General features: G+C 39.0%; 1 protein-coding gene across 7 annotated transcripts in view; it reads left to right on the forward strand.

The window, feature by feature from the left end:
- Positions 1-22,171, forward strand: part of Lcor (ligand dependent nuclear receptor corepressor) — a 139,782-nt gene extending 117,611 nt beyond the window's left edge. For all 7 annotated transcript variants that reach the window (XM_010618115.2, XM_010618109.2, XM_033761304.1 and 4 more), the window contains one exon: positions 9,771-22,171. In XM_010618115.2, coding sequence (XP_010616417.1) covers positions 9,771-14,106 — 4,336 coding nt within the window. In that variant the 3' untranslated portion in view covers positions 14,107-22,171. The remainder of the gene's footprint in view (positions 1-9,770) is intronic.
- The last annotated feature ends 1,786 nt before the right edge of the window (positions 22,172-23,957 follow it).

Below are 23,957 nucleotides of genomic sequence, written 5' to 3' on the forward strand. Positions count from 1 at the left end.
GTTTATTTCTTGAGAGGAAGAAACATTCTGAGCTCTTAAGGGAACTATTTAATGTCCTTTTGTTTGTTACCGTTATAAGTTCCTCCATATGTCCTTTAGCTTTACATTCTTCCACATATTCACTGCCATGCAAGGTGGCATGGGTTTTTTGTTTGTTTGTTTTGTTTTGACATGATTATTATTCCAAAAGTAGTACATACCTATTGTAATGGAAATTTTGTCTGGTTGCTGACTTTTCTCAGTCATACCCTGGACAATGTAGGAAGAGCCTTCTCCAGTGCTTGTTCTCTACTGGGCCTTTCAACGGATTTATTTTTCTTTTTCCTGCCTTTAAAGGACCATCATGATATATGATGCATTTTTTTCTCACTTGGGGAATTAGCCCCTTTGACTGTATTCTGTTTAAGCAGTGGTATTTTTCTAATCTTATTTTTATCCTGGTGATTTAAAATGAGAGTTAAAGAGCATTTTTCCCCCAAAGAACAGCATAGATATAATTTCCACCTGAGAAATATAAAAACAAAGAAATAGCCCATCCTCATTGGCTTGTCATGAGTTTATATAAAACTGACCTTCTAAAATAACATTTATGCCTTTAATATCAGATATCTGTCTAATCTAGTTTTACTAACTTAATAAGGTTGAAATCTCAGTTCAGATCTGCCCCAGCCAGAGGTTTGTCTTCTATCTGAAATTACTGTATTACCTCCAAAAGGATATTTCAAAGTATCACCTAGGAGTTCTTGAGTTATAATGTGTATTGGATTAATAATTTAGATGTATGCTTTCACAAGATCAGTAGTTACATTTATAGATATGGATATAACTTCTAGTAACTATCTTTTTTTGTTAATTTTTGCTATCCAACCCAAAATCCCATGTCTTTTATAGCCTCTGTTTAAATCCTCCTTTTGTTTAAATTGTGTCAAACATTATGTATTTTCTTCTTCTATAGTGTTACCTATACGATGGTAGTGTTAGAAATAAAAGTTTGGTGAAGGAAAAAAAAAACTTTCAAAAGTAGTCTGTCACATATATCTGTTTATGAGACTTTCACATTCCTAGAGAGAATATCAGGCATTGGACCGTCATGCTTAATGACCCCCTTGCTTGACTTACTGCTCTCCAAGTAGTCTTTTGATTATATTTTGGCTTCTAGGTACATCATAGCAGTAATGGTGAACCTTTTAGTGATGAGTGCCCAAACTACAACACAAAACCCACTTATTTATCACAAAGTGCCAGCACTGCAATTAAACCCAACATATATTTTTTAGAAAAAAACCAACATATATGTGCCATAGGTTCTCCACCACTGGCCTATAGGTTGAAAACATGTTTAAAAATGGCCACAAAAGTGGGTCTGATGGCCCATCCCTAGAACCCCAGCACTGGGGACTCTCGGAAGGATGGCTAAGACAGGAAGATCACCTCAAGTTCAAGGCCAGCCTGAGCTTCATAGTGAGTTCAACACCAGCCTTGACTACATACCAATACCATATCTCAAAAAAAAAAAAAAAAAGAATCTCCTTTAGACAGGAAGATCACCTCAAGTTCAAGGCCAGCCTGAGCTTCATAGTGAGTTCAACACCAGCCTTGACTACATACCAATACCATATCTCAAAAAAAAAAAAAAAAAGAGAATCTCCTTGATATTTTTAAAATTGTAATTTAATAAATTTGAGTTTGTTTACAATAAAGAAAAATAAATATACAAGCTTTAAACTGCATTTAACTTATTTGCTCCGAATAGTAAGAAGCTTCTTAGGAGTATTCAGCCCTGAGATACAGAAAAACTAGTAAAATACAGTTTTATGCCCAGTAATTGCAGCCCAAGTACTTCTTTTGTCCCCCAGTTTAGATTACTGATTTGTAATTGATGAACCTTTTGTTCTTCCCTGCTTTGAGTAAACTTGGTTAAGAACACTAAATTTAGAAAGCTGTTACAAAGGATTGCATGACTTATTGTCATCAGTAATGGCTCCTTGAGATCCCACTTAGATGGTGAAGAGGTAGACCCTAAATTTGACCTGCATATACACACTCCATCCTCCATGATTCTTCATCCTCCAGCCGTCCATGGAAAGGCTCATTTTCTTAACTCCAGTTTTGAATACTGCCTTTTCTAACTAATTTACCTAAATTCTATCTAAATTCAAATTTCGATCATATCAACTATCCAGAAAACACATTACCTGGTTTTAAAAGATCACTTTTTTTTCTGTGATCTTATAAGCTTTATTTCTCACAACCTATGTTACTTTTGCCTGCCTTTTTACTATTTCTCCTAACCAGTTCAACAGTTTAGAAGTTTAACTATATATGGTTGAAGTAAAACTTCATAGAGATTGAAAAAATATTTTCACATGCACGCCCACCTCCATTAGGTATACACAATTCTGTCATAGTTTCTGGCTATACCTGTATCCAGGTGCTGAAGATATACAGGTGTGAGATAGCCAAGAACAGATGTATTTCCCAGCATAGATCAAGAATTTATCAGCAGACTCACCAAACCTTGAATACTCTTAGTCTCTATGCTTAAAGGGCCAAAAATGAGAAAGTGAGCTGAATCATTTCAGATTATGGCAAAAAAAAAATACAACCTGTGCACTATGAGGGGGAACAGAATGGGTTTTTATGTTTTAAAAGAATCAAGCCAAATTAATTTACAACTTTTAGCTGTAACTTATGCTGTTTAAAGCTTTCTTTCCCCTACTGTTTTCTGGGAGTACCTTTTTCCTGATATTAAGATTCACTCCCCTCCAAACATCCTTCACTATCATTCTTGGTCTTGTTCAGTCACTAAGAATGTATTTTGATCACTGATGTTGCCACTCAAGCAGTCTTACCAATAGTTAGGCATTGGTGCGAATACATGATCACTCACTCCCAAATTTGAAGCTCTCAAATTTGTTAGCTCAGTTCTCTGCTGTATTTCTTCTCTATTTGATCTTTGACCCTAAAATAATATAAGCATTGACCATCCACCACTTATATTAACAAGAATGCTTTCCTTCGGGAATTTAAGTATTGGAGCATTGACTCAGGAGGTGAGTTTGGTGGGGTCTAACCTCTGATCTAGAAAAACATCATTGAGTAAATCATTAAAGACAGGATTGTGAAACAGCACATCTTTCTCAAACCGTGCCTTTAAAGTTTTTATGAATATTATCTTTTACCACACCCTTCAGAATTAAGCATTGAGCTGAAGATAGATAAAGTGGTCAAGGTCATACAGCCATTTTTACCAAGAAGATAAACTAATTCAGGTAGTTGAAAGTCAGGTTCACCTTTTTCTTTTATAGCTCTTCCTCCAGTTTATCAATCCAAAAGTAAAAGTACAGTCTTTCTGCTTGAAAATAATTCACTTACCCTTTACAGCAAGTCCTTTTGTTGGGCATTGAATTCAAGTGATTTCAGTGTCTGGGATTAATTTTTGTTCTAGTAAAAATCTTAGGTATGAAGAATATGATATGATTCAGACTATAATCACTGAACTAAAACAGTGCTTCTGCTTAGGTGGTATTGAGGAAATGACCCACTGGGGGAGGGGATCACCTCCCTCGGAATCCCCTACTAGCTGCCTATGTCTGTATTTAGACTCTTAAGGCTATTGGCAAATGTAAATAAAGATGAGGACTTAGACCAAACTGGTTAAACACTAATTTTTTAAAAGACATGAATAGTGTGGGGTGTGGTGGTGCACACTTTTAATCCTAGCACTTGAGAGACTGAGGCAGGAGGATCCCCACAAGTTCAAGGCCAGCCTGAACCGTATAGCAAGATGCTGTCTCAAAATAAATTTTTATAACAAAAACAACAGTAATAGACTTAAGTTTCAGGAAATTGAAGGTTAACTCAAATTAACTAAGTTAAATAGAAAATTAAAATTCATCTAAACTTAAATCCTACTGAGAAAATTTTTAGGAAAAAATCAAACTTGTATAGGAAGCTGTATAATTAAGAGGTATAGCCAAAAGCGATTTTATTACTATAGTTGTAAAGTTAGTTATTATAACAGGGCCTTTTAATGATACCTGACAAAGCTTAGTATTAATGTGAAGGCTCTCAGTTATAAGTAAATCTTCTGATGGGCTCACGTGTGTGTGTCCAAATTGCCTACCAAACATCTCAGATTCCAAACCTTGAAAACAACGCAGTCTGAACAGATTAGAATTCATCAGAAACATGCACACCCCAATAACTACCAGCTTTGTTGCTTGTGTTTCTGGCTCAGTAAATGCCGCTGCCCAGGAATGAAAGCCAGGAAGTATCCATGGTGTTCTTTCCCCTTCCCCCCTTTTTTGCTGAGGAAAACCTGAAATGTGGTCCTTACTTATACTCAGACCTACATCTGCTTGGGAAGCTAAGACAATGACAAGACAAATTAAGTCAGTAAAAGATAAAAACTCTAGGATATACAAAAATCCATATAATTGCCAATGAATTTTACAGACTACTATCCTTTAGGATTTCGAGAAAGGATATCATCAATCCAGGCAGGGATAATTTTGAGCTGGACCCTGATGACTTGATAAGAGTACTTTTCCACTTGCTTCAATGACCTGTGGTTCACTAGTACATTGTCTTGATCCTCTTTGCCTAAAGGAAAATATGGGAATTACCTTCTGTTGATAACATCTTCTTTAAAGCCAAGTTTGCAGTTTTTGTTTCCTAGGCTTCCCAACCATTACTCTTCAGCTACTCTTACTATTGATACAGCTGATGTGTCAGCCTGTCACATCTAAGTGCTGTCCTGACCTGCTCCAGGTTAGAGTTTTAGGGTCCTAATATTTCCTTATGCTTTAGCCAAGAATATACTTCCCCTTCCTAGATTCTATGAAATACATAATACTGACCTATAGTTGTATTACGAAGCATGGGACAACAGCAGATCTAAGTCTCACAGACATAAAGGAGTTGGATGTAACATGTAGATTAGTCATTATTCAGTTTTTTATTCTATGCAAGCATAATGCTTCCTTAATTTCCTTCAGAGAGTTCTGCCTTCTTATTAGGTTCATGCCTTGATTTCATTTACCTCCAGGGGTATTGTTAATTCCATGCACCCAAACCTGCTTTCAGAATATAGATACTGGCATGGGGTATAATCCAGATGATTTTTACAAAGACTTAGATAATGGCTGTGCTTCCCAATTTAGGGAAAAACAAATTGATCTTTTTAGCTTTTTTTCTTTAATAAAATGGTATATTTGTTAATCTTTTTCAGTGATCTTATTAGCCTTTCCCCCCTTTTTTGTGTATTTCTAAAATATACTTGGAATGTATTTTTTAATTCACTGAAAAGGCAGTATTATTCCCTTTACTTTAGTCACTTTTCTTAGAAACACAGGAACATATACAAGAACCAGGAATTGAGGAATGAAGGTTTCTGAGGAGGTAAAGCTGTCATTAAAAAATCATATACTCAAGGTCTGGAGTTTGAACCCCAGTACCGAAAAAGCAAAAAGAAAATCATGTACTCATAAAACCATTCCTCAGGTCCTCATTTAGAGCTATTCTTTTTCACTTAAAGTGCCATTCTAACTCTTGGAAATGATTTCAAAGCTAGTAAATGAAAGTACACCCTGCTAAAGGGAAAAGTAGGGCTGCTAAGATTAGCTGTTATTTGGAAGTCAATAAGAAAATTTTTGATAAAATACAGATGACTAAGTGTGGCTTTTTTAAATTTAGGGAGTCAGTTTACTTGACTAGCTCCCCCAAACTATCAATATATGAGTTCAGTCCACTAAAAATGATTACCTAACGTCAGCATTCACTCACATAGTAATGATCCTGACGATTAAGAAAAAAATTAATATGTTCACAGATAATGGAACTTTATAGATGTATTTTAACTTTCAGATATATTTTAAAATTTTGCTTGGTATGATGGCACATGCCTGTAATCCCAGCTACTTTGGAGGCTGAGGTAAGAGGGTCACTAACTTGAGGCCAGGCTGGCCAATTTAGTGAGACCCTGTCTCAAAAAATAAAAAAAGGGCTGAAGATGTAGCTCAGTGGTAGAGCATTTGCCTAGCACTTGCAAAGTCCTTGGCTCAGTTTCCAGTTTTGTTTTGTTTTGTTTTTTAGAGATAAGGTCTCACTCTATAGTTGGCCTTGAACTTTCAGGCAGTACTCCTCCTGCCTCAGCCTTGCAAGTGATTATAGGTGTGAGCCACCATGCCCAGCTCATTTTTCAGTACTGTACTTGAAGTATAAAATTTATCTAGAAAATTTGCCTTTTTTAGGAGGCAAGAAAGAATTGATGCACATCGTTGATCCCCAACTTATTTTTTAAACATATATATTTATTGCGGGGGTGTGCCGGGGATTGAACTCAGGCCCTTGTGCTTGCAAGGCAGGTGGTGGAACCGCTGAGCTAAATCCTGGGCCCCCCTCCAGCTCATTTTTATTGAAGCTTGTTTAATTTGGTAACTGATGTTTGTAGGTTTTCTCTTGCATCAGTCCTGATGGGCAAATGGGGCAGTTATTCAACTAAGACCCAAAATGTTCAAGTACTGGGGGCAAGGTATCACAAATAATAAGCGGCAGTACTATCCCCCAGTGTCTCACAGGTACCGTGCCCTGTAATACACATTGTGCTGTTGCGTCCACCTGACAAATAGTCCCTAAGTACCTCTTAGAAGGGTCTATCAACACAGCTTTCTCCTGATCCCTCCATGAGATTGAAAGTCTGCAGCTGTAGAAGCCTGTTGAGCTCCCTTGTACATCTCGTTGCATCCAGATGTTGGAAACAATTGTTCTCATCCAGGAGTATCACTGGTGTCCTACCTGTTTCAAGAAGAAAGTGTTTCCCATTCTTGCAAAACAAGAGTTTATTCCTTTGACTTTCCAGATGTTGCATTCAAAAAATTTTTTTATTCAAGTACAGTGTACAAAGAGAAAAGTACACATACCGTAAGAAAGCCAGTGACATTTTCTAGTTACTTTTGGTCTTTTCTTCCTTGGTATGGTTTGGCCCCACTGCTGGCCTGTACTTTAGGATATACCATTCCTGTGGAATATTTGTAATATTTCTGTAATGATGTTTTGTTTGTTCGTGTGTGTGTGTTTTGAGGTTTTTTGTTGTTGTTGTTGTTTTTGTGTAAGTGTTTTTGTTTTTTTTTTTGGTACTGGGGATCAAACTCAGCACCTTGTGCTTGCGAGGCAGGCAGCACCACCACTGAGCTAAATCTCCAGGCCTGTAATAATGTTTTTCTTGATCACAATTCAGTGATTAGTGCTGAATTTGAGGTAGATATTTGCGAAAATATTTTTGGTGTCTCAGTCTGTGGTTCAGCCTAGGCTCTTTCAGAAACCAGTGGCACTGAATAAAACTACTTTATTGCTAGTTCTTTGGTTGGTTGATTGGTCTGGTTTCTATTAAGATGAGCTTCAGGTTATTTATTCACCATTTGGTCTTTAAAGTCTCCTTGAGTTAGGAACAGAGAAACTAAAATTGTCCAAGCACCTGCTCTTTTGTGGTTTAGACTTCATGTATTATCTAATATCTCACAGAAGTCCCTTGAGATACTGATAATTCAGTCCAATTTATAGATGAGGAAGCCAAGGTTCAGAGAGGTTAAATAACTTGCTTGAGATCCTGTAAATAGTAAATGTCAGAGCTAGAACTAGAATCTAGGTGTCTCCTATTCCTTAGTCTGTAACTACACTGCCAATGGAGGATGGGAAGGTAGAGAAGCAGTTCAGGACTGGGAGGTAAAAGTCAAAGATGGAAGAAGAGAATTAGAAGATAAGATCAAACATCTGTTCAACACATTTATTAAGCTGCCTTTTGCCATGTTTCACACTCAGGTAATAGTCTCATGTGGAATTAAATCCAGAGAGAGGGTATTGAGTAGCTGTGTCAAACTTGAGGGTAGTGGAGCACTCCAACTACCTGGGCTTAGTAAAATCCAGACATTTGAAAGTACAAAGCAGCTTTTCAAAACTCTTGCCTAAGGCATTGCCTGTAGCATGTCTTGAGTCTAGTATCATCTTTTCCTGCCCCCATCCTCAAACTGCCTGGGTCAAGCAGTAAGAATTTGTCTTAGTTATTTTAGGTTCTTTGGGCTGGGGATTTAGCTCAGTGGTTCTGTTTCCTTTAGGGACTTGAGTTCAATCCCCAGTACCAAAAAAACAAAAGAGGTTCTTTAATGTAGAATGACTTCTTGTGGATGATTGTAAAGTATTTATTGAAAATCTGGGGAATGTGGTAAGTAGGACTTGTATGATGTTTTTTGCTAATTTGACTTGCAGCAGCATTGTACCTTGCATTGTCTCACTGTGTAGTGTACAGTGTGATTTCATATCTGTTTTCTCACTTAGCTAGTTGGTACTTGCTTGTCCCTCATCTATTTAATATCCCTGAAGTGTGAAATTATTCACTTCTATTGGTGCATGCTCTAGAAAAGGATAAAAAATTCCCACATCATTTACCAGTTGTCAAGCCAATTGGTTTTACTGAGAAATCATCTTAACCACTTAGCAGTCCAATTATTTAAATATGGATGACAAAAAAATTGCATGTTTTTTAGTTAATTTTTAGGAGGTAATATAAAAGAGGTATAAGGTAATATAAAATTATCAAATTTATTCAATACAAGAATCAATTGTTTGAGGCTGGGTATTTAGCTCAGTGGCACTGTACCTGCTTCACAAGTGCAAGGTCCTGAATTCAATCCTCAGTACAAAAAAAAGAATCAACTGGTCGAAATGACACCTACATATGCCATACCTAGGGATAGTATATAAACTTGTTGCCTAAGGGGTACTTGGAATAAACTGTGAAGTGGTTAACCTATTAAATTCTCTAAATACTTCTAAGTCAAGATTTATAGTATAGTGTGGCTGAATTTATGTCAGTGTTGTAGATTATTTAACAAGAATACCTAGGCCCAAAGCAGAAGTGCACGTTGTGTATCCCTTGTCCAGAATGCTTAGGACCAGAAGTATTTTTGCTTTGAGATTTTTTTCCAGATATGGGAATATATGCATATAATAATAAAGTATCTTGAAAGTGGGACCCAAGTCTAAACACAGAATTACTTTTTTCATGTACACCTTATGCACATATCCTAAACATAAGCTTATATCGTATTTTTTATTTTTGTTTCTTTTTCTTTTGTTTTTGAGACAGGATCTCACTGTGTAGTCCAGGCCAGCCTTGAACTGACTGTTTGCCCAGGCTGGCCTTAAACTCATGATCCTCCTCCCTGAGACTTCTGAGTGTTGGGATTTCAGGTGTGCACATCACCATGTCCAGCTGTATATTTTTAATAATTCTGTACATTAAGTTTGCTGGTATGGAAATTTCCACTTGTGCCATTATGTCATCATTCAGAAAATTTCCTATTTTAGAAATTTTCAGTTTGGAGATGTTCAACCTGGCTATATTGACCAAGTAGAGTTAGTAGTGTAGCTAGAATTGGATTTTTGACGAAAAATTATTTTAAATATTTCTTCTCTATAAGATAAAAATTTTTTTCTGAATGATCATTTTAGTATTAAGAATATTGTTTCAAAAATTTAGACTAAGCTTGCCTTTAAATTAGGTACTCTTTTATTGAATCAGAAGTTATATGGTGAATTTATTATTTATTTATTTATTTATTTATTTATTTTAATGTGATTAATTTAGAAGTGGTTTGGCCACAGTGCCTACTCTCTTTACAATATAATTAACATCTAGTGAATTTTAAAATGTGAAATTGGTCCTTTAGGAAATGACCATACTAATTCCTTCTTTCTTTTTGTCTGTCTAGTGAGAACTCAACAGAAACGCTAGCAGTAGATTCTAACAATCAGTCGAAGTCCCCCCTGGAGAAGTTTATGGTCAGACTCTGCACTCATCATCAGAAGCAGTTCATTCGTGTTCTGAGTGACCTGTACACTGAATCTCAGTCAGACACTGAGGACCTGCAGCCTTTGGATTCTGGAACAATGGATGCATCATCTTGCAATGCTGGCTGTGCCCAGCTAAGCAGCAGACATAAGGAAAATGATGCTATGTGCCTCGATAGGAAGTCTCCTACTTCCATAGATTTGTTAGTAGACTCACTGGGCTCTCAAAGCTCTCTGCATATGACAGAACAGGTACTGAAGGAGTCTCCTCCTGAGACAAACTGTATAGATGGAAGAGAAAATGCCTTGACTGTTGTCCAGCAAGATTCCTCTGAACTTCCAGCCATTCATCCTGATTCTGGCAATTCGATAGATAGTTCCACTCTGGGATACCTCACTGCATCTAATTCTTCCTCATTGAACTCCCACTTCATTTCTAAAAGCTTGGAGGGGCAAACCACTGGACAAGAGCGAGACTCAAATGTGAAAACATGTGAGGATGGTAAAGACCATATGCAGAGTTCAGCTTTAGTAGAAAGTCTAAATGCAGTAAAAGTGGCTGAGAATAGCGAGGAGGGCAATGACTGTATTGTTTCTCAAAGAAATTCATTCAGAGCTTTATCAGAAGAGACATGGGACTCAGGGTTTATGGGGAACTCACCTAGAACTGCTGACAAAGAGAATGCTTTACAGTGTAGCTCAAAAATACCACTGCACCAAGATTTAGAGGCAAATGAACAAGATGCAAGGCCAAAGCAAGAGAACCATCTTCACTCACTAGGAAGAAATAAGGTGGGTTACCATTCACATCCCAGTGACAAGAGCCAGTTTGATCATTCCAAAGATGGTTGGTTATCCCCCAGCCCCACACCATCTGTACACAAAGCCTCTAATGGACACTCACGAACCAAGATGATACCAGCTTCCATCAAGACAGCTCGGAAAAGTAAAAAGGCATCAGGGTTGAGGATAAATGATTATGATAACCAGTGTGATGTTGTTTATATCAGTCAGCCAATAACAGAATGCCACTTTGAGAATCAAAGATCCATGTTATCTTCTCGGAAAACGGCCAGAAAGAGTACTCGAGGATACTTTTTTAATGGTGATTGTTGTGAACTACCAACTGTTCGCACATTGGCCAGAAATATACACTCCCAGGATAAAGCAAGCTGCTCCTTATTAGTATCACAAGTTACTAATGTGACTCCCAAGCAGACTCTAACAATGTCAGCCCCTAGGCATGCAGTAGATGTGCAGCTTCCCAGAGAAGATAACCTTGAAGAACCTTCTAAGGAAATAATTTCCTTCAAGGAGGGAGGCAGAGACACTTCATCTGCAGAAAAGTCTCAAGAGCCAGAAGTTTGCCCCATAATAAATGAACCAAATCCCAGCAGCTCTCCTAGGCTGGGGGAGACAACAGCCCCTAGCCTGATATGTTCTTTGCCTGCTTGCCTCCCTGAAGAGGATGTGCTGGAAGGCAGAACCGTGATCTCAGCTTCCACAGCTAGTGTGGTGTCTCCCGAACAAGACCAGCAACAAGTTGCCTTGCCAGATGTGGAGGTCATGAGTATACTCCAAGACTGCCACTTGGTTCCTCCAACTGAAAATATTTCTGGGGAAGGCAATGAAAAAGTCCCTTCTAGGCCTGAGTCTCCTCCTGAAACAGTCAGTAGAGAAGAAAAGCCTCTGTTCTCAGAAAATCAAAGTCCTCCTGTGGGCTGGGAGCCTCCCCTGAATCTGGTACAGGGTAAGCACAAGCAGAGCTTCAGTACTGAGGTTGAGACTGGAGATACTCAAGAGCTACATACTGAACCATTCCTGAAAGCAAGCAGCACTTTTCATAATGAAAACCCCAGTAAGATTGAGGAAGGTGAAGCAACATGTGGTACAGAAACACTAGAGGGGGGGGAAAGCACTATAAAATCCTCTTCAGAAAAAATTACCTGTGATCCAGACATTGACTCACCTGAAGAAAACTTGGACAAGAAGAAAAAAGGTAAAAAGTTCCCTGAGGCCTCTGATAGATGCTTAAGAAGTCAGCTTTCATATTCTTCCTCTGTTGATAGGTATCTAAGAAATCAAGGTTCAGATTCTTCTTCTGCTTTTCCTGAGATCAAAGTTTCTAAAAATCCTGGAGCAAAGCATTCTAGAAAAGAAGAATACCCTGCTGGGACAACACCTGAGGGCTTTCCGAATGATAGTTTTTGTACAGACATTCTAGAAGAAACTGAAAACACAAATGCCAATGAATGCCCCTCTGAAAAAGAGGTTGAACAGGAGGGTGGAGGAGGAGGAGGCATCATTACAAGGCAGACTTTTAAAAGCATGCTGTCAAAAGAAATCAAGAGGGAACAAGGAGAGATCTCTCCTAGCAGGGATCCCGTAACCACAGTTGGCCAGCCACTTCCTGAAGAGAGACTGGAAATCTATGTTCAGTCTAAGATGAGTGAGGAAAATGCTCATGTGCCCTCAGAACACATTCTTTGTAAGAGGGACCCAGAGCAGTCAAATGAGAGGCCAGGACACATTCCCACACAGGATGTGGAGGCAGTTTTAAATGAAGTAGACAGTGAGGACAGCCAACATAAAGATGGTGCTAACCAGGCTCCATCCAGCTCAGCTGAGATGGCAGGTAGTCTAAGTGGTGATGCTCCTGGGCCACCAAAATTGGTACCAAGACCTAAACGAATGACCTCTTCACCCTATAACTTGAGACATGCTTACTCTCTGGACTCCTTGGATACTACAAAAGTTGCTTCAAAAAAGGAAGCCACATCAATAAGCCCAATGCCAAAGGAAAATGAAGCTTCTGAGAGTGCAGATCCCATAGATGAGGAGGATGTGGACACAGTGGTGCATGAACAGCCAAAGTTTGTGGAATGGTGTGCAGAGGAGGAGAACCAGGAGCTCATTGACAACTTTAATGCCCAGTACATGAAAGTTCAGAAGGGGTGGATCCAGTTGGAGAAAGAAGCACAACCAACACCAAGAGCAAGGAATAGGTCAGATAAACTGAAGGAGATTTGGAAAAGCAAGAAAAGGTCACGGAAATGCAGGGGTTCGTTAGAAGCTCAAAAGTTTTCTCCTGTTCAGATGTTATTTATGACAGACTTTAAATTATCTAATGTTTGCAAATGGTTCTTAGAGACAACTGAAACCCGGTCTCTGGTCATTGTGAAGAAGCTCAATACTCGTCTTCCAGGGGACATTCCCCCTGTCAAGAATCCTCTTCAGAAATACTCTCCTTCCAGCCTGTATCCCAGTTCACTGCAGGCTGAACGTTTAAAAAAACACTTAAAGAAATTTCCTGGAGCTACTCCTGCTAAGAATAATTGGAAAATGCAGAAACTCTGTGCTAAATTTAGAGAGAATCCTGACGAACTAGACCCAGAGGACAGCAGTGATGTCAGCCTCAGTCCTGATTCTGAAGACAGTATAGAGGAAGTCAAGGAAGATAGAAATAGCCATCCTCCCACAAACCTGCCTACTCCAGCCAGTACACGGATCCTCAGGAAATATTCCAATATTCGAGGAAAGCTCAGAGCCCAGCAACGATTGATCAGGAATGAGAAAATGGACAGCCCCATGGGTGTGGCAGTGGAAAGTAAGCAGAGTCGTAAAAGTGTTTGCATCAACCCTCTGATGTCCCCCAAGCTTGCCCTCCAGGTGGGTGCAGATGGGTTTCCCGTTAAGCCCAAGAGTACTGAAGGAATGAAGGGAAGGAAAGGAAAGCAGACGTCTGAAATCTTGGTTAAAGCTGAAGTTCAGAGTAAACGGAAGAGAACAGAAGGCAGCAGCACCCAGGACTGTAAAGACAAGGCCCTGACAGTGAAAGCCGGCAAAGAAAAGCACGTTGATGGACCCACTAAAACCTCTTCTGCCAAGAAGTCATCTGTAAAGGACAGAGTCAGCCAGCTGCCGAAAAAAATGTCTTTGAAAGAGAATAAAGTGAAGATTCCTAAAAAGTCCTCTGGGAAGAGCTACCCTCCCTCCAGGAAAGAAAAAGAGAATACAAACAAAAGACCTGCCCAGCCTGCCACCTCAGAAGCGCTGATGAAACCTGCAAAGCAAAAAGGATCAGGTGAATCTTCTTCCAGGCCCCAGAAAGCCACGAGCAGGAAGCCAAGCCGTGGGAAGACTAGTACCAGACCCTTGACAAAAGGCCCAGGCAACAGTGTGGCCCAGAGAAAGCGAAAGCTCAAGGCAAAGCTAGACTCTTCCCATAGCAAACGGAGACGGTTGGATGGAAAGTGATGGAAGGATGGCAGCAAAGAGTGAAACTGTTCTATAGAAGTAACCTTTTATTTTGCATTAACTAAATCTGCTTTTATAAGCTTATCAAGCCTTTCAAATTACAATAGAAAACACCACAGTTTGAGATGTCAGAAAATGCGTCTCAGGTAGAGAAGAGAACTTGTAGAGTCCTTCTCTGAGATTGAGTAAGGGAAGTTATATATTATATTCTGGTTGTTCCTTGGGTTTTAAACTTGGAACCAAGCAGTTTCTGTTTTAAAAAGTACAGTGCCTTATTTATCCTTTTTGTTTTAAAATTTACAAAAGCTAAAAAGCTGATCTATGTGATTAAAGGCTTGTATTTTATACTTGATGCACAAGCACTTGTACTGTAGCCAAGAAGACCACCGTCATGCACATGAAAGGAGCTTTCAGCAGCCACCCTGCAGCATCTGCTCCTGAAAAGACACCCTCTGCAAACCACAGCAGCAATTTCCCTCTCTGTTATGTTTGTTTTTTGTTTAAGTGGTATTTGAAAGCTAAACCAAATCATTTTTGTGGTATGTGGAGAGTGCAGAGGATATATAATTATAGAAGATTAATATTTCTGTTACCTTCTTTAAAAAATCATATTCATTGTTGGTCACTATTCTCACCTTTTTGTTTTGTTTTTGGTCTTTTGTCATTTGAGAATATGTTCTCTAAATCTCATGCCCATGGGACAAAAAGTATGTCACAAATACTCATTTTGGTTTACAACCTCTAAAACTTATTTGCATCCCCAAACTTTATTGTCTGTATTAAGCCTTGCAAGCTTGCTAGCATTCTAACAGGTATTGTCCTATTTTAGAAAAAATCTTTTTTATCTTGTAGCTATAATTTGATGATTAAGATGAAAGTGATTATTCCTATTTTTTCTTACCCAGAGTACTTCCCTATTCAGAGAAGCCAAAATATTATTTCTATTAATAGGAAATTTTAAGAATATGGGTGTACATGTGCATTTGGATGCATTTGCATGGGGTTATCAGCTGCAAATGTCTCCCAATCCCAATTTTACAGAAAATTGTTTCTTCCCCATGTAAGGTGTTTATGAAGCTGAATAGTACAGGCCAACTTGTTTAAAAGTGGCCCAGTGACTCCATGTGCATCCTAATACCACATTAGCACCAGATTCTGAGAGGTATGAACAGCACAGTTATGTAGAATCAGAGCCCCTGGCAGCTGGAGGAAGCTGTCCCAGCAGTACAGTTGGGTCCTCTCCCCTACACACAGAACTGAGGTTCAGCTGGAATGCACCAAGTGAATGTATTTGTCTGGAGTGGATGTCTTTTTAGATTGATTAGTATCATCCTAAGTGGTTAAATGCTAATAGTATTAACCCTCCCCATATCTCCTCCATGTGGTCTATTCCATGGCCCAGAAGTGAGAATTACAATATTTGTAATTGATGTTGTTTGTCTTTTTTAGGTAAAGCCTGAAATGGGCCCATTGGCTTTACTCAGTGCCTATGACATTGCTGTGCTTATAGCTGGTGTGTACTTGACATTTCCGTTGAGCCACTTCAAAAAAAAAAAAGGCTTGGTTGTTAAAGTCTCAGCTTCTTTAACATTGTTCTGTCACCATAACAGGCTAGTATGTACAGCTGTTGCTTTGTCCTTCTTTTAAAAAAAAAATTCCATTTAGGTTTTGGATCTCTAGATAAATCCAGATTTATTTTTTCATGCAGAACATGATAAAAACAGGCTGCCTGCCCCATTCTATTAAAGGTTTGCTGTATGTGATAGAAACTTCTGATTGAATAGGACTAGGGAAAAGCATTTGGTTCATGAGAAATTTGAGAGTTGTGTTGTATTTCACAGACAGTGAAGTTTACTATCTTTAATGAAGCCCTGTGTTTTTGTTGTTTTGTGTGTGTGTATGTGTGTATGTGTGTTTAATGTCTCTTCTATCCCATGAGTCTTGTTTTTCTTTTTATTATCTTTGACTTGGGCCATTCAAGAGCTACCTATATTAGTGAAACTGCTGAGTGTGTGCGTTGGCAGCCCTTTTTCAGCATTAAGTTGCACAGAAGCATTAATATGTTTTGAGTAAGTTCATTTAATCTTAAATCTTATTTCAAGGTTTAAACAATTATCTTTTCATATAGTTGTCACTGGATACTGTTTTTGTGGTGACTTAAAGAGCTGATGTTTGCCAATGTCAGGTGTGCTGTTTCCTGTACATAAGAGGTGCTCCCTTGGCTGCTTATAGGCTACCTTGTAAGGTGCTTGGATTAGGTTAGGGAGAGGAGTGAGATAGTAAGATGGTGGAACTTTTCTAGTTCCAAGTTTATGATTCATTCCATTACTTTTCTAAATTCTTTTTTATTTTTAGAAGTTCACTTCAAGATAACAGCCATCTCTCTCATTCTAGGCTGCATTTAATGAAGTTTGTATATATTTATACACTTATTGCAATGGATCATCTTTAAAATGGACTTACACTTTTCAGCAGTTTCTACATTTAAGTAGAGAAATTCTAAAAAGTTAGGAAACTTAAAACTTTAGAAAATTTTTGGTTGAATCTCATCTTGATTCAGTTAATTTTGCTAATAGAAGAAAACAAAAATAAAACTTGAAGGCCAACTCCAGAAGGTCCTCTTGCAGAAAGATCCTCTTTCCAGCATAGGCGGGAAATGCTGTCTCTCAGACACCTCAAAGCCCAGACTTGATATGAACTCCAGTTTCCTCTCCTTTGAAAAGACCTCCTTCTTATGGCCATTTTCAAGTATGGCATGCCACCAGATGTAAAGGCAGTTTGTCCCGTGTTCTGGATCCCGAATCACAAAGGAATTCTGCTCCAAGGCCTATAACTCAGTGAAGTGACTGCCTCAGTGGTGGGGCTTAAGTTGATGACCAGAGATCTGACATTCCCTGAGTTTCTAGAGGAGCTAGAAGATATCTGGGAAGACATCAGTGGAGTTGTATCATAGCTTCTCCAAAGCTGGGCCCTTTTTGGGAGATACATTTCCTATCTTATCAGGCTCTCTAGCAATGGGGTTGCTCCTTCAGTTGAGGTCCAGAGCCTCACTCCATCATTTCCTCAAACAGTGGCAGTCCTGCAGTACAACAAGAAGGCCACAAACCTTTCTTTACTCATGTCTGCTAACCAGCACTTGCTAGCCCCTGGGATTCTTTATTAAGAACTTCTGTATAGCCCTATCTAAAACAGTAATCTTTGAGTGTGAGTTTGTGCCTCTATTCCTGTAATGGTACAGAGAGAAAGGGGTGCTTTAGTCATCCCTTTACATATGTTGCTTTCTCAAGGAATCTTCTGTGCACTACATACTGTGCAGGTGAATTTCTCACTGTTCAACTATGTCATCAGTAAAATTCATCACTCCAAGACAGTTCCTTTGGATTGAGGTTTGCTTCCCACTTTATAGTAGATTCTGCAGTGAGGGCAAAAGCTATAACTCATTTATGGGCAGCATTTCTGTTGATCAGTGGACCTAAGATCCCAGAAGGAAAGGATGGCATGGTATGTGATGCGAGCAGAAGATGTTCTAGTGTTAACCACCATCCAGTTTGATGTCTGTGACAACACCTGGGATGGGGCTGGAATTCCCCCCCAGAGGCTGGCCAGTAGAGAGGGCACCACCTTGTCCTTTTTGTTTTCAGGTTAGCTGGTATGGGATTCTTTGAACTGGTTGTTAGTTTGTGTAAAGTTTTGTCAGAACATATCTTTGCCCGTTTGCTTATTGATTGTCTGTGGGGTAGAGCAGAGAGCCACAAAGCCTAAAATGTTCTCTAGATCTTTTAAGAATTAGTTTGCTTACCCCTGCTTCAGAAAATAATAGCTTGCTTAGGAAAAAAAATTCCCCTGATTTCTCTTTTGCCTCTTACCCTTTTTCTCTTCTTTGCTTCCTTTCTTCCTTATCCTCGTTTTATTGTTTATTATGCACTTCTTTGTTTCTTACTGCACACATACTGATAGAGCGCAGGGACTACCATCTCTTTAAACCTGAGCTGCCTTAACACTTCATCTTCGTTTAACTCACTCTTCATAGGACCACATTGAGGCCACCTCAGATCATAGGGTCAAGTTTTAAACTCATGGCCAGATTGGATTTTAGAATTCTAAAAATAGGTGTCCCCGATCTCTCATTTCACTCACAGAGTTTTAGTCATCTGATTCTGGCTTCACTTCTTATTTATTAAAATAAGCCAAGACTTTGTTTGTGTTAAATTACTTGAACGTTCTTTAGTTGGACCTTTAGTCCTCCAAACATCACATTTAGATGAGGGGAAAGGCTTTTCACAGAGTAAAAAGAAAGTCTGACGTACCCAAAACATTGCTTGTTCTTATGTTTTTGGTCAGCTTTTAGGAAAATAAAAATATATTGGAGTTGATATCTTTTCAGTCACACTTTTGCAATAATAATTTTATTAAAAGTAAGCTAACAAATAAAAAATTGAAGCATTTGAAGTATTTTGGAAAAGAATAATTAAAAATGTTAATGTCGCCTGAGTATGACTGAGAAGCTAAGGATTATATCTGTAGTTCAAATCCAGTCAACTTCGTCCAAGGTGTTTTCATCCCCCAAAAAACTCATGTATGCATTTCTATGCTATTTTCCCAAATGAGTTGTCATGTCATTTAAAAATTTTTGTCAGTGACTTCCAAGCTGTGCTTAATTGTTTTGAAACATTTTGCGGAGAAGTGTGTGGTGCTGGGGATCAAACCTAGGGCCTCATGCATGTTATGCAATCACTCTACCATTAAGCTACACCCTCCAGCCCAATTATTTGAGTTTTAAGCTGTTACTCTGTGACATATTATTGTTTAATAAAGTATGAAATTGCATTTATGTATATCACACCAGCAAGGAAATCTTCATATCCAAGCAGTACGTGCTCTTCCCCATGCTTGCTCCCAAATTCTTTTCAGAGAAAAATAAAATATTGTATTTAAAGCAAGCAGAATTTGGGGAAGCCTTTTGAGATAGCCTTGAACGTAATTTAATCCTTGAAACATCAGAACAGAGTCCTGTCTTCTACACTGGTTAGGTTGGGAACCTTGAGGGCCTGACCTCTTTGCTGTAGATGTCATATTCACAGAAACCCAAAGCACTCTTTAATACTGCTCTCAGCTCAGTGCTTTGCATTGCTATGCTTCCCCATGACCCCGGAGAACCACCTTGGGACTCTTTGTAGAGGGTGTTTTTTGCTCATACTTTTGCCCTTGAAATTGAAACATAACTGGTCATTTCCTTTCACAACCACCTCTCTGTTCAGTCTTCCTTTTCCCAGTGCTTTGGTGGCTTATCCTCAGCACTGAGGACACATCCTTTGCTCCCTCCCTCAGAGGGGCAATGATGCAGTCGTGTCAGTCTGATGAGCACAGACACTGAATCTTTCTTACTGAGCGACTGTCCCAGTCAACACAGGTGTTCCTTGTGCAAACACAAAAACATGGATTGCCCATTTGAAAACAACCAGGTGCCTGTGGTATTATAATCAGGTTGGATGAATAGATTTCATCTTTTTTTTTTTAAGGGTTTTGTTAACTTATGTGGCCCACACTAAAAAATTTACTACCTAACGTTTTACAGCACAACTTTATGAATCCCTACAATAGTCATTCAAGATTAAATTCTGTGGAAAATTAGGCACACGTTTTTTTGTTGTTAATGTACCACAGTGTTACAACAGTTCTTTTAGATTTTAGGGTATCTTATCTTTTCATCCCAGTACACAGCTGCTGTTGCACATTATTCCTAAATGATTTTCGTGTGAGTAAAAGATATCCCCCTTTGCTGATTGAATATTTATTGATAAATTATGGGTGTATAGTCTACTAGGGTATATAATTAAAACTAAGAGTACAAAGTCTTCTAAAGTTTCATTGTGATTCATTTTTATGATATGTTCATTTTACGAATCACAGTGAACTTGATTTTGGTAGAGACATTCCACTATGGCAGTGCTTACAGTCTACTTACAGCTTAGAATAGTGCCTCTCCCTGAAAGTACAGGGTCTGTTGGTTTTGCCCCTAGAGCCTTCCATGTCTCTTGTATCTAGGATATTTGCAAGTTTATCACTCTCCAAGCCTTGGTCATTACTTGTGAACTTAAATGACTGGTCTTTGCTTTAACCTTGAGTCCAGATCACACATTCTTTAAATACCAGCATGTTGTTGGCACCTTGTTGACACACCAGCAGCTTTAGACTGGAAAAAGTTCAGGGCTCTTTGACCTGGCCGTTGAAGCCCACCTCTGGTCATACCAGAATCACTGCCTCATGGGAGAGCCATCCTTGGGACCTTGTCCATCTCCCTCTTCTGCTTAAGTCACTAACCCACCCAGGTGACATCTTCTCTGGGATATTCTTCCCCCTCCCAAGTGCTTCACTGAACACACAGGAGTAGCATTGTTCTCTTCCTAACTATTTTAGTATTTGATGTTGGATCCAAATACCATTCAGTTAACTTTTTTTCTATCCCAGTTGTCTGCTGTGCTCTACACTGCATGTTGTCTTGCAGCTAATGCTGCAGTATTTGGGAGCTAGTTTGTGGGAAAGATACTATACAAACAAAATTCCCTAATTTTGTATATTTGTACCACAGGTAGGCATTATTTTGAGAGCCACTGTAACTTAAGTTTATTGATTTCACTAGTGGTTTCTGCATTCTAACTAGCTCTAGAAGACTATTAGTAACTGGTTTCAAATATATATATATATATAATGCATATTTATACACACCACTGTGGAATTTGTTTCAGTGTGTAAATAGTGATATTTTCCTGTTCAAATGCTTCTATACAAAGTATTTATTTTAACAACAACAACAAAAAAAACTGTCAAAAGGGCTTTCCAAAATTTGTTCTTGCCATCCATCCTCCTTAACCACTGTGCTCAGCCATTGAACCCTTAACACAGTGAAGACAGAAGGGTGTAGCCTTGAAGCCCTCACTGTATTTGGACAGATACAATATGAATTTGAAATCTGAGCTCTTCTCCCCACTGTCATCCCATCCCAGAACAAAGTGGGTTTCTTGCATATACCATTGACAAGTTTCAACTGCTCATATCCACAGCCTGTGCAGGAGCCTTAGTTGTAGCCCGTAAGGAAATCCAAACCTCTACCTGTGGGATAAGGCGAAGCTATTAGTTGTCTGAGGACAGCATTGAAGTGTGTGCTTCTAGTCTCATTCTCCTGGGTTTATGATCGTTACCTCTTCACACCATCATGGGAGATAAGTACACCACCTTCTGCACTTTGACAATACTTGTGGCTACCTTGGCTCTCATCTTCCTCCTCCCTTTCCCTGTCTCAGCAAGCATTTGTGCAGATGTGGGCCAGTTGCAGCTGTAACTGATGGTGACAGAATGAGACCATCTGTTCTAAGATGTGTTCAGCTTTACTTCTCAGGAGTCCCAATCTGCACCCTACTAGTAATGGAGCCAGTGCTTTTTGATAATGTCCCATTCCCTGTGCTCTGTTCCTGGGCACCCTTCCTGCATCGTGATTCTCTTTCTGCCTAGCTGGCTGAACTGAGAACTACAGGTCCAAGATGCTGGGAGCTTTGGAACTAGTTCCACAGGGATGGTCATCTGTTTGAACCATAATTTATATTTCCTTGTGGCATCCCTATATGTTTTCTAAACAAATGAGGATGCTTGAACAGTGATGCTGGAGGATGTTTTTCTAAGATACTATTTGTAAGCAAATCTGATTTTAAGATAAATGTGAATGGTAACTAGGTGCCAGGGAAATTTAGCACTGAACTAGACAGTAAAAACTTTTTTAACCTTTGCAGAAAGAAATAGATTTTGCTCTCATCTAAATGTTCACAGGAAGTATTGTACATAGTTTTCTAAAAATATTTATTACTTGTGCTGTATACGGATTCATGTTCTGAATGATGTTGGTTTGCATTGTAGTATTGTAGAAGAATATATTTTAAGCAGTGAACTTCCTTTCATAACATAGTTCACACATGGAGAAAGAATAAAAGCCAGCAGGTTGAGAGCTGTTTGGGGCCTTTGATCTGTAATGTAACATCATAGCCAAGCTTTAGCTTTAACTGCCCCTCTTCTCATCTGGTTATAATACATATATATATATATTATATATATATATATAATGGTTGGTGGTCAGTGCCCAGATCTGCAGAGCAGATTTCCAGGTGTTCTTTCTGATGTGTTGCCCTTAAGCAATAAGACCCTAGGTGATGACTTATTTTGGGGTCCAGGTTGCCCTTGTCTCAGAGGATTGGGTGAGGGTAAAACAGCTCTTGTGGTACCCTCTTGCCTTTGCTGGAGAGGTTGCTGTACTTGAATTTTTGCTTCTGTCTGCACGCTCCCTCATGTCACAAAACTCCAGTGATAGATGAGAAATCTGCCTACACCAAACATGTCAAAAGTGGTCACATAAATCAAAAAGCAATTTTCCATATAGTCTAGAATCTAGTTAAGGCAAATCTAATTTGGCTATAGAGTAAATGCAAGAACTTTTCACAGGTGAAATGAAGTGGATAATTTAAAGACTTTGGCTATGTCTGATCCACCTTTAGAAGCTAGCTTGTTTCCGACAAGCCTCCCAGCCCTGGGCTTAACACCTCTGCAGCCCCTTTGGGTTCAGCCCTTTAGGTCAGTGTGAAGAGGCAGTCTCTCCATCTCCTCCAGCGTGTCCAGCTCAACAGGTTCCTAAAGCTGTTTAGCAGCCTCTCCTTGTGACTGTCCTTAACTTTGTGAGAAAGAAATACCCCACACTCAGATAACCATTAATAAAAGTAATGTAGTTTTTTAGGCTTTTGGAATGTCTTCTCTTTTGTATTTATGATGGTGTTTGGAATTTTTCAGTAGTTTTGTTTTGTTTTTATAGGTTGAAGTGGGTGCATTAGGATAAAACTTTCCATTGCTGAGCCAGATAGCAAGCAAAGAGGAAAGAAATTGACCTATATTGTATGGTTGGGGAGGTGACTACTTGTCGGGGGGTGGGGGGATTGTAGATTTTGTGGAGGTAAAATAGAACTCTGGCCTGATGCTCTCCAAGTCTTTAATACTTTGTAATAAAAATCCCCTTCTTAGCCTCAGTCTCAATAGAAGCCTGCTGTTTACCCTCAGGGAACAAGTAGTTTTCAGAATTGAGCTCCTCCAAGGTCTTTGGCCAATGCCTGTGTGTATTGGCAGTTTTGTGAACTCATGGCGTTATTTTCTCATGTGCATTATATTATGAAATTCAACCCCAACCTGTATTAAAAGCACAGCCCAGGGTCCTAATTGAGGCTAGTCAATGCTTTTAAGGAGCCAGGAGGTCATTGGAAGCCCATGCAATTTAACTGAAGCTCAGGTGCCATGTTGGGTTTTTATTGTTTTTAGGCCAAGACCGTTCAGAATAAGTTTAGGGGAGGGGCTGCTGATCTAGCTGTGGATTCAGGGAGCTCTAAAATGAATCTCTACGTTCCTTTAAAGATCTTTCTGGTTCCTCCCAGTGTTGTCATTGCCGAGGTCAATCTGTAGTTGTTAAGATGTACTCTTTTGCTGTCTTGTAAGTCTTAGCCAGTGTTCCAGATGCCCAAGGACAGGGCTTCCAGAGGACATAGCCCTTTCCTGGTACCAGGTGTGTGCTTGTAGTCTGAAGGCTGTATTTCTAAAAAAAAAAAAAATGACATTAGAAATTCTGCAAATGGTAACCTGGAGAAAGCGTGCATCTCTTGGGCCTGGATTTCCACTGTTAGTCTAGGAAAATACTGTGTCTTTAATGGATGAAAATTCAATGTATGCTGTGAATTTGTTGGTTTGAAACAATGAAAATTTTTCATTAGACAATGTTTACATACCTCACCTGAAAAACCTTTGAGAGTGTATATATGAAATTTAAA

Source organism: Fukomys damarensis, unplaced genomic scaffold (genome assembly GCF_012274545.1).
Source record: "Fukomys damarensis isolate Sample0158 unplaced genomic scaffold, DMR_v1.0_HiC HiC_scaffold_8, whole genome shotgun sequence".
NCBI lineage: Eukaryota > Metazoa > Chordata > Mammalia > Rodentia > Bathyergidae > Fukomys > Fukomys damarensis.